We start from the raw sequence: 13,573 nt of genomic DNA on the forward strand, positions 1-13,573 counted from the left end.
CCCACCAACTCCCAAAGTCCCACAGTCCGGCCACAGAGGAGCATTCCCCTCGTAACTCAGTACCATCTGGGACTGGAGCAACTGAATTGCATTCTCCGCCAGGGTTTCGACTGCCTCTCGTCGTGCCTTGAAATGAGAAATGTCCTACCCACTATCCATCCTACCCCTCCTAGTGTGGTATTCCGCCGTCCACTGAACCTACACAATATACTCGTCCGTCCTTACACAACCCCTGCTCCCAATCCATTACCTCATGGCTCATACTCCTGTAATAGAGCTAGATGCAAGACCTGTCCCATACATCCTCCTACCACCACCTACTCCAGTCCGGTCACTAACATTACCTATCACATCAAAGGCAGGGCTACCTGTGAAACCAGTCGTGTGATCTAGAAGCTAAGCTGCAACCACTGTGCTGCATTCTATGTAGGCATGACAACAAACAAGCTGTCTGTCCACATGAACGGCCACCAACAAACTGTGGCCATAAAACAAGGGGACCACCCTGTAGCTCAACACACTGCCAAACGTGATACCCCTCATCTCAATGACTGCTTCACAGCCTGTGCTATGTGGATTCTTCCCACCAACACCAGCTTTTCTGAATTGCGCAGGTGGAAACTTTTCCTACAATACATCCTATGTTCCCGTAACCCTCTTGGCCTCAACCTTCGTTAGTCACTGTCCTCACCTATCCAGCCCCCTCCCTGTTCTCATTCCAGCACTACACAGCCGTCATTTCACCGCCACACAAAGTCTTTTAATTTCTTTTATTTTTATTTCTCTCCTTTACACTACTTACCCCCTCCCCCCTTCACACCTTCTCTCCTACCCTCCGTCTAAACTGCAACACTTCACTGTCCGCCACTCCCATCATACTATCCCTCCCCCTCCCCGCCCCAGCCTCCTCCTTACCCCTACTCAGTCGCCACTCCCATCATGCACTGGTGCTGCTGATCACAGTGTAGTTTCAGCTCTCTGAGACTGCAGATGTGTGTGCAAGTTGCACTTGCGCGCATGTGTGTGTGTGTGTGTGTGTGTGTGTGTACTGCTGACAAAGACCTTAATGGCCGAAAGCTATGCCTGTGTAAACTTTTTATTGTTCCTATCGTGGCTCAGCATCTCATCTCTGCTATATGGTGAGTAGCAACTTTCCTTCTCTCGTATTGCTACATTCCATTCTGGATTTTCCATTTTTTTTATTATTACAATTCAGTATGAGCTTCTAACAAATTTACACCATTGTTCTGAATCTTTTCTTAACCAAAACAGACTAACGTGAGGAATAATACAAGTTTTCAGACTTGAAGTTCTTTTTCGGAAATGGAGGAAAAGATACAGAGAATGTGTCAGTTAAAAAAGAAAGAAGGGGCACTCTTGATGTGAGGAACATACATTACAAGAAGTAAATTAACAGTGAAAATTGAATGACCCCACGCGGCTGGATATCTGAGAGATTTTCGTTGGGAAGAAAACAATATTTTAACCATAAAAACAGTTTTGCAATCTTATTTCTTGTTAACAACATTGTATATTTGTACTTTATCTGTTTAATTGACTGTCATAACACTGCACAAAGATAAAGTATCAAAATATATTCTGTTTTGGAACTTCACTCCAGATTAGTTATCTAAAAGCATTGAGTCTACCAAGGTCCTCAGGCATTAACCCTTTCTAGTACAGTATGGAGTATTCTGCAATTCTGTCTTCAACATCAGACTCATCCTCGTATTTCATACATAATCCCCCCTGTCACATATGTAAAATCACTTTATTGCTTTATTAGCACTCTGTTGCATGTAGTATCTTGATGGTTTCCATGTGTCATTACAGACTTTTTGTTGGGCATATATCCACATAAAGCTGTGGATACCACACAATCCACATCAACATCATCATCTTGTAGTGATGAAATCATCCTCTGTAACTGAACACCTCTGTGTGGTTGGCTTGTCGTGGTGGTAGTTGGTTGGACACCTAGTGGTGAAATTATTCACCTGGCCAGGGGTGGGAGATATGGTAAATACCATCTCTCTACCATTGTAATATTGCAAAGTTCCTGATCACCAGACTAACACCAGTGCCCAGAATTAAATTCCAAACCTCTCTGTAGTGTCTTTTGAAGTTGGGACATGTAGCAATATTGATGATGATTTCTCTGTCAAATGCGTACATCGAGCATGGTAGTCTCCTAGATGCCGTTTGAGAGAAATAAGATATGTGCCGGCACGGAGCTTCACCCTCTCCTCTCATCATCTACGACACAAACGTGACACCACATGACACAAAACACACACACACACATCCATACATATATGTTATGGTCACTTTTAACTACACTCACCTGGTATTTTGCGTTCAGTTGTGATATTTGTCACATTATGCTGATGATCTTCTGTTGTGAAAGTGTCTTACAGGCATATATCAAATAATGTGTACCACACTGCAGTCATTCATTCTCGATTTGTTTGTGTTTATTTTATAACCTGATGATGAGCTTTGTCACAAGCAATAGTTTAAGCATACGAACCCGGTGAACAGTTATGTTCGTAGACCCTGTATCGCACAGTGGTCTGGTGGCTGATTAACACAGTAATTTCAGTATTCTGTTCCAGGGTAACCTAATTGATGGCTCAGTATAGAATGTTTCACACAGTAACTGAACAGTTTTCTGACTTGTTGTAGACATCATGGATGCGATCTAGCAACAGTCCAGATTTTCCTTCATGCCTACTTGCAGACATGCATAAGATTAAAAATCAAAATTCATTATTACATTTTAAATATAAACCTAAAAAATAACATAACTAAAGGACACAAAATTACAAAAGGCAAAAGATCAAGTGTGGTTAACTATCAGCTGTATAGGTAAGATAAAAGGTAAAATTATAGGTAAATTTTATGAAAATGTTTTCTACTTATGCGGGTATTCCCAAAATCTACCAAAAAGTTTCTAAAACGTAAAATTTTCCGAACTGAATAATTGACAAAATAACAATAATGGATAACATCAGGTGTGCCCCAGGGAGTGCGTTGGGACCCTTGCTGTCCATGTTGCACATTAATGACCTTGTGGACAATATTAATAGTAGTTTCAGACTTTTTGCAGATGATGCAGTTATCTATAATGAAGTAATCTCTGAAAGAAGTTGCACAAATATGCAGTCAGATCTTGATAAGATTTCAATGTAGTGCAAAGATTGCCAACTTGCTTTTAATGTTCAGAAATATAAAATTGCGAACTTCACAAAATGAAAAAAAACTTGTATCCTATACTATAATAATAATTAGTACATTTGGAATCGACTAACTCATACAACTACCTGGGTATAGCACTTTATAGGGATATGAAATGGAATGTTCATACAGGCTCTGTTATGGGTAAAGCAGGTGGTAGACTTTTCAGTTGATTGATAGAATACTGAGTAAGTGCAATAAATGTACAAAGGGGATAGATTACAAATCACTTATGTGGCCCATTCTAGAATGTTGCCCAACCGTGTAGGACCTACACCAAGAAAGACTAACAGGTGATATTGAATGTATACAGAGGGGGACAGCACAAATAGTTACAGGTTCATTTGACCCATGGGAAAATGTCACAAAGACACTGAAGACATTGAACTGGCAGACTCTAGAAGGTAGACGTAAGCTATTCCAAGAACATCTACTAGCAAAGTTTCAAAGAACCAGTTTTAAATGAGGACTATAGGAATATACTACAACTCCAAACATATTGCTCCCATAGGGAACAAGCATATAATATTAGATTAATTACAGCATGCACAGAGGCATTTAAACAGTCATTTTTCCATGTTTCATATGTGAATGGAACAGGAAAGAGCCCTAATGGCTGGTACAGTGGGACATTCCCTGTGTCATGCACTTCACAGTGGTTTGCAGAGTATAGATGTAGATATTCCTGGATGAAGCAATATATAAAATAGGGGAGAGGCAACTAGTGTTCCATATTGGTCTGAGGTGTGGGGCATAGGAACATGTAACAGGAAACAGAATTTGCACTATCTTTTGAGTTCTTTCCCATTCTCTAGTTGGAAGTTCACTCATTCACACACACAACCACACAGACACTCAAACGCGCACTCTCTTGGCTGGTGTGAATACTGTTTCCTGTTACTTATTTCTGTGCTCCATACACATGTCTGCTACAGATGAGTCGTTGCGTTTTCCTTATTTTGCATATAACAAACTTACAGGTTGATCTAGTGAAAGTAAGCATTTTTGGAATCACAAAAATCCAGGCTTCAGAACTGCATTGCAGAATTTTGAAATTAGTCACTGTTTAAGATTGTACCATTTGGAACACAAAATTTTTGAATACAGGTAACTTTTTAAATAGGAAGTGTTGGGAAAAAAGTAAAGCATCTTTGTAGAAGAGGAGAATGATAGCTTTCTAGTGAACTGAAGTAGTTTAGAAACAAACAGCTATTTGTTCATTGACAATTTCTCTAGTACCTTCCGCCGCGGAAGTTGAATACACAGCAGAACAAATGGACGTGGTCAGCCCATAGAGGGATCCGTCTCCGCGGCGGCTATTCTGAGCAGCGGCTCTCACGCAGCGAGGGCGCCACTGCTACGCCACATGCAGACAGCGGCCAATAGCCACTCCCTCCGGTTTCATGTATAGGGATCCGCTCTGCCCTAGTCCAGCCAGTCTGGTACACGCCCTGGATTTCATTTCTATCTCGGCAGTACTGCATTCTGTCGTTGCTCGTTGTTGACATTTGCCTGCTCTGGTTCTGAGTGGATTTACGTTTGGTGTTTGGTGTTGTGGTTTCCACAAGCCTCCGTTGTTTCTCTCTTCCTTGTTGTGTCGCTCATAGTCCGTCGTGGTCGGTTGTTGTCAGTTGTTGTTGGTCTGTCGTCCGACTAGTCCTGTGTTACCCGGTGGCGCGTGCTCCACCGCCGGCGGCTTCCCCGCCTGGCAGCTCTGATCCGCAGCCCAAGGCGTTCCCGCTGTTGGTTGTGGTTACTACAGTTTCCCTCCATGCATTTTGTATGAATTGTGTATCGTGGATATTTCTTTAGAAAAAATATTTCCAGGTGAACTAAATACTATATTATCATTACACTGTTCATCAAATAAGAAGGTTTAATGAAATAAAGTATAAATAACAAATTAGAATTTTGTGTAACTGTCATAGATGTCAGTATTATGAAATGGATAGTTGCTAATCATGAATTGCAGATGAGTACAACTAAAAGACTATCAAACAAGCAAGCTAGGCCAAACAGAGCTTCAAAGACACACAAACACACACATTCAAATACAACTCACACACACACGACAACAGTCTCTGGTTGTTGAGGCCAGACTGCTGATGGTCGTATGTGTGTGTTGCATTTGCATGAGTGTGTGTGTTTGCATTGTCTAATTCGAATGAAGGCCTTTTTGGCCAAAAGCTTAGTTGTTTAGTCTTTTTGTTGTGTCTATCTGTGACTCACCATCTCTGCTACCAAGTAGAACTATCCTTTCTACAATATTTTCACAGATTTGCTAGTAACAAAATGAGATTTAGAGATAAATATTAATATCAGGAGTGGTATAAAACATGTAGAGTAGTCCCACCTTGCTCTGTTACACACTAAGCAGCTACTCTTAGAGACATCAGTCTCACTCACTGTGTAGAAAGAGGCCATTGTGTGCAGAGGCAGGAACTGCTTGGGGTGTCTCAGCCTGCATTGTCTTATAACTCTTTTTATTTCTGCAATGATGAAGGGTCACTTAACAAGCCATACATAGAACATTTATTGAAGTCTTGTCATGCAATAACATAAATATGGAAATCAGAGATTTCTTGGGTTTGTGGCAGCAAATCAGTCACCAGGATTCACACACTTGGCTGGCTATTCTGAAAATGCCATTGTCTGCAACATATGTTAGTTCTGACAGTGAAACTGTTCTCAATTGGAGGAACAGTGATAGTTCTATGTAACTGAGCTGTAAATAATAAAGTATTACAGAAAATGAGAGCACCATCACCTCTTCTGTCTAGTGTTATGACCTATGTAGCACTCATAAGACAGTTTACCTTATGCCCTGTTGTGATCGATGTTTAATATCATGCATTTTTCAATACGTCAGATGAAAACGTCCATGCTATTTTACATTTTATGGTAGAGCTTTATAAATCTTATGAGGGAAAATCTGAGCTATTAACAGTAAGAACTTTATTTCTAATTTGTAGACAGTGCTTTCTGCTATAATAAATGAAGTACACATTATTAAAATACGTACATTCCTAGATGTTTCATTGCGAAATTTTTATAGGGTACAAGTAACACTTCTTTCTTCATTTCATTTTGAGACACACTGTGTTTATGCATGAAACTTATAAATACATATGAATACAAATTTAAGTACACACTGCATGTATTTGAAATATTTTAATTGTATTTTCAGTAAAAGTAACAAATAGGTATGAGTGTGTGTGCCATATTGTGATAAATGTTATCACCAGACATCCATATTCTGAGTTTGTTTCCTCCTAAACATCCCAAACCACAGAAATGAACATATCTACATCTACATACATACTCCACTAGCAACCGTATGGTGTATGGTGGAGGTTATCCTGTAGCACTATGAGTCATCTCCTTTCCTATTCCACTCCCGAATAGAGCAATGGATAAACGGCTATCTGTATGTCTACATACAAGCCCTAATCTCTCTAATTTTATCTTCAAGGTCCTTACATGAAATGTAAGTTGGCTGCAGTTGAATCGTTCTGCAATCAGCCTCAAATGCCCGTTTTCTAAATTTTCTCAGTAGTGCTTCTTGAAAAGAATGTCACATTTCCTCCAATGATTCCCACTGAGTTCCTGCAGTGTCTCCATAATACCTACATGTTATTTGAACCTTTATAAAAACTTATTCAGTCTGTCATACATATGTTGCAACCTATCTGGAATACTGTACTTTCCTATATTGAAATCCCTTACTCTCCAGATGTGTTCCAAGTTATAATTCTGTCTTCATCACTTAACTGCTGCACATTTGTCACGTGAATAGTAAACATGATTTGTCATAAAGTCTAGACATTTAGAATTGTATAAAACTGGCAAACTTTCCCACAATAAATACTTTTTATAGTACCATCAGAATTGTTCATATTAAACTGAAATTTGTTGTTTCACAATGTCATTGTGCCTTCTAAATGTAACAATTGAAGCTATAACAGGCGAGTTTTTTGAAACTTACTTTGTATTCACATTTATCTTCTATTTGGAAAAGAGCACTGTTCTTGCTGTTGAGTCATGGGCTGGCACTTTGCGTGGGAATTTCCCATTGCAATCAAATCATATATGGCACTGAAAAGATTAATTTTAGGGCTATGATCTCTGCAATAGGAACATCCATACACTGTCTGTTAACGAGCAGTAGTGTGATAATTTTTTGAATTTCGCCAGTGACCTAAGGATTTTGGATGCTGAGAATAAGATATTATAAGCAGTTTTGATATTGTTTCATTACGTTCTATTATATCAGAATAAGTATTTTTACAACTTCTGATCAGAAATTTGCTGAAAGAATCACGTAAACTTTTCATATTCTTTTATGTAATGACAAGCCTAAACATGTGGAATCTTGTCTCTGTGATAGACATAGCAGACACTGATACAAATGCTTGTTTGGACAAGAGATGTCTTCACTTGGCAAAAGAAAGGAAAAAGTTGAAAGGAACTGTAACTATTCAGGGATTAAATTGGAAAGTCACTTATGACCAGGTATATCAGCAAGTGACAAGAAAGATAATAACAAACTCCTATCAGGATAGGTAACATGGGAATATTTTTGGATTAGTTCAGGGTTGGGGGTGAAGCTGTGTTAGGCGGGTAAAGTGTAGCATTTAGCTTCGGAGAAGCTCTGAGATTTTGTCGTAATATGAAATCTCTAGTTTACAAGGCATATGAAATAAGTCAAGTCCTCACCTGCCAGTTTAGCCAAATGTTTCTGGCTCTCTAATTTCATTTGAATATCAGGTTTAAGAACTTAGCCAAGGTAGGGTTTACAAGAGCCTCCGTAGCTGCATGTACATCTACACAGATACTCCGCAGTCCACTGTATGGTGTGTGGCAGAGGGTAACCCATACCAGTGCTTGTCATTGCCTTTCTTGTTCCGCTCGCATATAGAGCAAGGAAAGATGACTAGCTATATGCATTCGTATTAGCCTTACTTCTCAGATATTATCTTCATGGTCCTTGTGCGCAATGTATATTGGAGGCAGTAGAATTGTTCTGCAGTCAGCTTCAAATGCCGGTTTTCTAAATTTTCTCAGTAGTGTTCATTGAAAAGAATGCCATCTTCCCTCCAGGGATTCCCATTTGAGTTCGCAAATCTCCATAACACTTGCGTGTTGTTTGAACCTTCCAGTAACAGATCCAGCAGCCTGTCTCAGAATTACTTTGATGTCTTCCTTTAATCTGAGCTGGTACAGATCCCAAACCCATGATCAGTAATCAAGAATATTCATACTAGGGTCCTATGTGCACTCTCCTTTATGGATGAACCACACTTTCCTAGAATCCTCCCAATAAACTGAAGTCGACCATTCAGCTTTGTACCACAAACCTCACATGCTCATTCTATTTCATGTCACTTTGCATTGGTACAACCAGATCTTTAGCATGACTGTGTCAAGAATGACACTACTAATGCTATATTCAACATCACAACTAGAAATTTTGTCTAAGTAATCTTGTATCCTCCTACAGTCACTCAACTTTGACATCTTATTGCATACCAGAGCATCATCAACAAACAACTGTAGATCGCTGTCCAACCTGTCCACCAGTGCGTTACTCCTGGCGGTACCCTTGTCTGTGATGAACACTTGCAATCGAGGGCACATACTGAGCTCTATAACTTAAGAAGTCTTCGGGCCACTCACATATCTATGAATCTATTTCATACGCTCGCACCTTTAACAGCCTGCAGTGGGGCACAGTGTCAGTGCTTTGCAGAAATGTAGAAATATGGAATGTGCATGTTGCTCTTCATTCATAGTTTGCAGTGCATCATGTGAGAAAAGGGAAAGCTGAGTTTCATACAAGCAATGCTTTTTGAAACCATGTTGATTCTCATTCTCAAGAAAATTTATTAAATTTTAATTAGAATGTGTTTGAGGGGTCTTTCCCTTGCATCCTCTCATAGACAACAAACGCTTCCTTGCATACCCCCATTTAGCTCACCTTCAGTCCCATAGAAGTATTAGTTCTTTCCATAGGCCCCACCTGATGTCCCTGTCCCAAACGCAATCATGCTGGGCTTGTTAAAGACCTTCTTACAATCCCTACAGTGGAAACACTTCTTTGCCACTAACCTTACCAATCAGAGCTCAATCAAAAACCAACATTGAACCCTGTCTGACACAGTTCAGTCCCTCATCCAACCATAACCCCCCCCCCCCCCCCCCCCACACACACACAGCTCCCAAATCACTTCTTGTTAATTTTCAAGAATTTCCAAACTTCCAACCTTGCTCCACAGTCAGACCCCAAATTCCTCAACAGGGAAGCCAACCTTACATCTGCAGAAAGAACTACAATCTACCACCTAAAAACTGATCCCACCTTATAATCCTACATGCCAACAAGGGCATCACCACTGTGGTTCTGAATTGCAGGGATCATCTGGTGGAGGAACTTTTTGAGCTGTCAGATTTGTCCACCTACACACCTTGCCACAGTGAGCCTATCCCAGAAATCCAGCATGATCTCCAGTCCCTCCTCAAATTCTAGGCCGATCCCAAAACCTTTCCCTTGAGTCTATCTCTCTACTACCCGTGCCCGCAGTGTGACCTCCTTCATGCATCCTAAACTCCCCAAACCCATCTGCTGTTATGGACCAACACCTTGAGCCTATTATCTGCAGCCTACCCACATATTTTACTTAAAAAAATAAAATAAAAAAAAACTATTTCCTTCACTGGACTTGCATTTGGGAAGACGACGGTTCAATCCCGCGTCCGGCCATCCTGATTTAGGTTTTCTGCGATTACCCTAAAACGCTCCAGGCAAATGCCGGGATGGTTTCTTTGAAAGGATACAGCCGACTTCCTTCCCTAATCCGATGAGACCAATGACCTCGCTGTTGGGTCTCCTCCCCCAAACAACTCGTTGTGGTCTTCAGTCCTGAGGTTTGATGCAGCTCTCCATGCTACTCTAGCCTGTGCAAGCTTCTTCATCTCCCAGTACTTACTGCAACCTACATCCTTCTGAAGCTGCTTAGTGTATTCAACTCAACCCAACTATTTTCTCTACTGAATCACCACAGTTTCTATTTCTTTATCACCTGGCACCATGCTTGTCATCATTGATGCTACCTCCCTGTACACTAACATCCCCAATGCCCATGGCCTGTCTACTATGGAACACTACCTTTTTGAATGTCTGACTGGCTCCAAACCCACAACCTCCTTCCTGGTCATCAAGACCAACTATATCCTCACTCACAATTACTTCTGCTTTGAAGGCATCACCTACAAACAAATTTTTGCTACAGAAATAGGCACTCACGTGGCACCATCCTATGCCAACTTATTCATGGACTTTTTAGAGGAACCCTTCCTAATTTTCCAGAATCACAAACCCCTCATCTGGTTCAGATTCATTGATGACATCTGTGTGTTCTGTACCAAGGGTGAGGACATCCAATCCACATTCCTGTAAACCGTCAACACCTTCTCCCCCATTCGCTTCATCTGATCCTCCTCAAACCAACAAGTCACCATCCTCGACACTGACAGCTCAATGATGGCTATATCAGTACCTCTTTCCAAATCAAACCTAGCAACCACCAACAATTTGTCCACTCCAATTGCTGTCCCACCAATCCATACCAAGAAGTCCCTGCCATACAGCGTAGCCACCTGTGGTCATTGCATCTGTAATGACAAGCAGTCCCTCTCCAAGTATGCCAAAGGTCTCACTGTTGCCTTCACAAACTGACATTACCCTCCCAGTCTTGCTCAGAAACAGATCTCCTGTGCCTTGTCTCTCTAGTGATCTACCACCTCCCACGTTCCCACCGTCCGGCCGCATAGAAGCACTGCCCTCATGTCACAGTACCACCCAGTACCGGAGCAACTGAATCACATCCTCCACCAGGGCTTCAAAACTTCTCGCCCCTGTCCTGAAATAAGGAATATCTTACCCCTACCCTCCTGACCCCTCCCACAGTGTTATTCAACTGTTCACCAAACCTACACAGTATCCTTGTCTGTCATTACTCTACCAATGCTCCCAACCCCTTCCCTCCATGACTCATATCCCTGCAAAAGACATAGACGCAAGAGCTGTCCTATGTATCTGCCGCCGCCGCCGCCACCACCACCACCACCACCACCACCACCACCACCACCACCACCACCACCACATACTCCAGTCATGTCACTATAATCACCTATCCCACCAAGGCAGGACTACCTGTGGAAACAGCCATGTGATCTACAAACTAAGTTGCAACCACTCCGCTGCTTTCTATGTGAGCATGAGAATTGCCTTGCTGAATGTGCTGCCCAACACGACGTCCTTCACTTCTGTGACTGCTTCACAGCCTGTGCCATCTGGATCCTTTTTATCAACACCAGCTTTTCTGAATTGTGCCAGTGGAAACTCTCCCTTTAACATATTCTTCGTTCTCATAACCCTTCTGGCCTCAGCCCTCGCTAATCCCAGTCTTCCGCCTCCCTATCCCATTCCCTGCTCCCAGTCCAGCACTAAATGTGCCTCCAGTCCACCATCCATTAGTCTATCCCCCCTTCTCTACTTCTCTCCACTCCCATCTCCCTTTTTTGCTACCTGTTGCTGCCACCACCACCCCAGCACAGCTTCCCACTCTGTACCTAACAGCTCTATCCTGGCTCCACCAGGTTCCTCCATGCTCTCAGAGGCAGCACAACACCTTGTCCCACCCCTCCCCTCCGGCTGCTTTCTTCTCCCCACCAATCACCCAGGATTGCTGCTCACATCAGACGCAGATCCAGTCTGCAGTCTGGCCACGAAGGCCAGATACAGTGACCATTTGTGTGTGTGTGTGTGTGTGTGTGTGTGTGTGTGTGTGTGTGAGCACACACGTGTGCATACAATGCCTCCTGTACGTAGTGAGTGGCAATCTCTTTTTTCATCCCTCTCCCTCTCTCTTCATCACTTGCCTCCCCCCCCTCCCTCTTGTCTATCTCCTCTCTTCCATCTCCTCATCCCACTTTCTTTGTTCATTGCTTTGCCCCACTGTCTCCCTGTCCATCTCCACCCTTCCACCCTAACCCAGCATGTACCAAATGAGGTTGGAATTGATACAAGGATACATATAGGTATGTGACATATATTGCACAGGTATATGCCTAATTCTCCGCTGTTTTGCACCATACGATTCCAGAGACTGTGTTAAATGCAGTACTCAGGCGTGAGGATTGATCTTGTTCCCAAGACACATTGACAAAATTACTGGCCTTTGCTTTGCTCATTCTCAAAAACTGCCAACACAGTGAACAGCACAAATAAGAGATAAATTGCACAATCTCACAAGATGATAGTGAGGAATCTTATCCCACAGTATTTTTATACAAGCTTTAAGTCATATACCTAACAGAAGTCGTTAAGTGTTCTCAAGTACTGGATGAGTATATTCTGGGTATTTTTACACAGTGCATTACGCATCATTTTCAACCACACCCCTTTGAGAGATAGGAGACTCTTACACCCACAGTGCTTCTCTCCCGAGAGCAAGTAATAAGTACACCAAGTTTGATTGAAATCAGTCCATTATTTTAGGAGGAGATGTTGAACATGCATACACAAATTTCCTATGTAGCCTCAAATGCGTGTAATTCTACATTATAAACTGTTAATCATATGCACCTACATTTCACATGGGTAATTTTTTTAAAAATGCACATAGTGATTTATTGTCCACCATGTTAGTGTTATTTTCACTAGTGAGAGACTGGAAATATTTTTAAGACAGTGATTTCCTTTTATATAGCTTGTTGGTTGTAAGTAATGGGGCAGAAATTCCAGAATGTCTTAAATTATTGCATCTGGTTGTGTAGGTTTACATTGTATTCACTGTAAATTATTCCTTTGTTGACTTTTGAAATTGTTAAATATTTTAGTTTTTGGAATATGTGTCCATAATTTCACTAATTTACAACCACTAAGCACTGTCCTCCCACCATTCTTCTGTTGCCATATCCCAGTATTCAGAGTTTACTGAAATTTTCATTGGAAAATGTTGAAGTGTAGATGTTATCAGGGATTAATTGGGACACAGCTTTTCATGTAGTTCTACCTTTACAGAGTGCTTTAGTAAACTGTGACTTCTTTCTTTGCAGCTTACTGTTGTACAGGGTGACATAACAAATATTTCTTCAGATGCTTTGGTGCATCCTACCAATTCTGCTATAGCAATGATGGGTGAAGTTGGGCAAGCACTAGAAAAAAAAGGAGGCAAAGAATTCATGCAGGTATGAAATTATATACAAATAAATATCCTTCATGAGATTTTGATTTGTGCTGTATTGTGTTAAAGAACAGAAAATGTTCAAGAAG

The 13,573-nt window shown here is 41.4% G+C and overlaps 1 protein-coding gene across 2 annotated transcripts in view; it reads left to right on the forward strand.

Moving 5' to 3' along the window:
• LOC126282761 (core histone macro-H2A.1-like) overlaps window positions 1-13,573 on the forward strand; it is a 64,991-nt gene that overhangs the window by 14,047 nt on the left and 37,371 nt on the right. For both annotated transcript variants that reach the window (XR_007551377.1, XM_049982221.1), the window contains exon 5: window positions 13,357-13,488. Coding sequence is in view for 1 of the 2 variants with exons in the window: in XM_049982221.1 (XP_049838178.1) it covers window positions 13,357-13,488 (132 nt within the window). In the remaining variant the exon portion in view is untranslated. The remainder of the gene's footprint in view (window positions 1-13,356; window positions 13,489-13,573) is intronic.

This window comes from Schistocerca gregaria, chromosome 1 (assembly GCF_023897955.1).
Source record: "Schistocerca gregaria isolate iqSchGreg1 chromosome 1, iqSchGreg1.2, whole genome shotgun sequence".
Classification (NCBI taxonomy): Eukaryota; Metazoa; Arthropoda; class Insecta; order Orthoptera; family Acrididae; genus Schistocerca; species Schistocerca gregaria.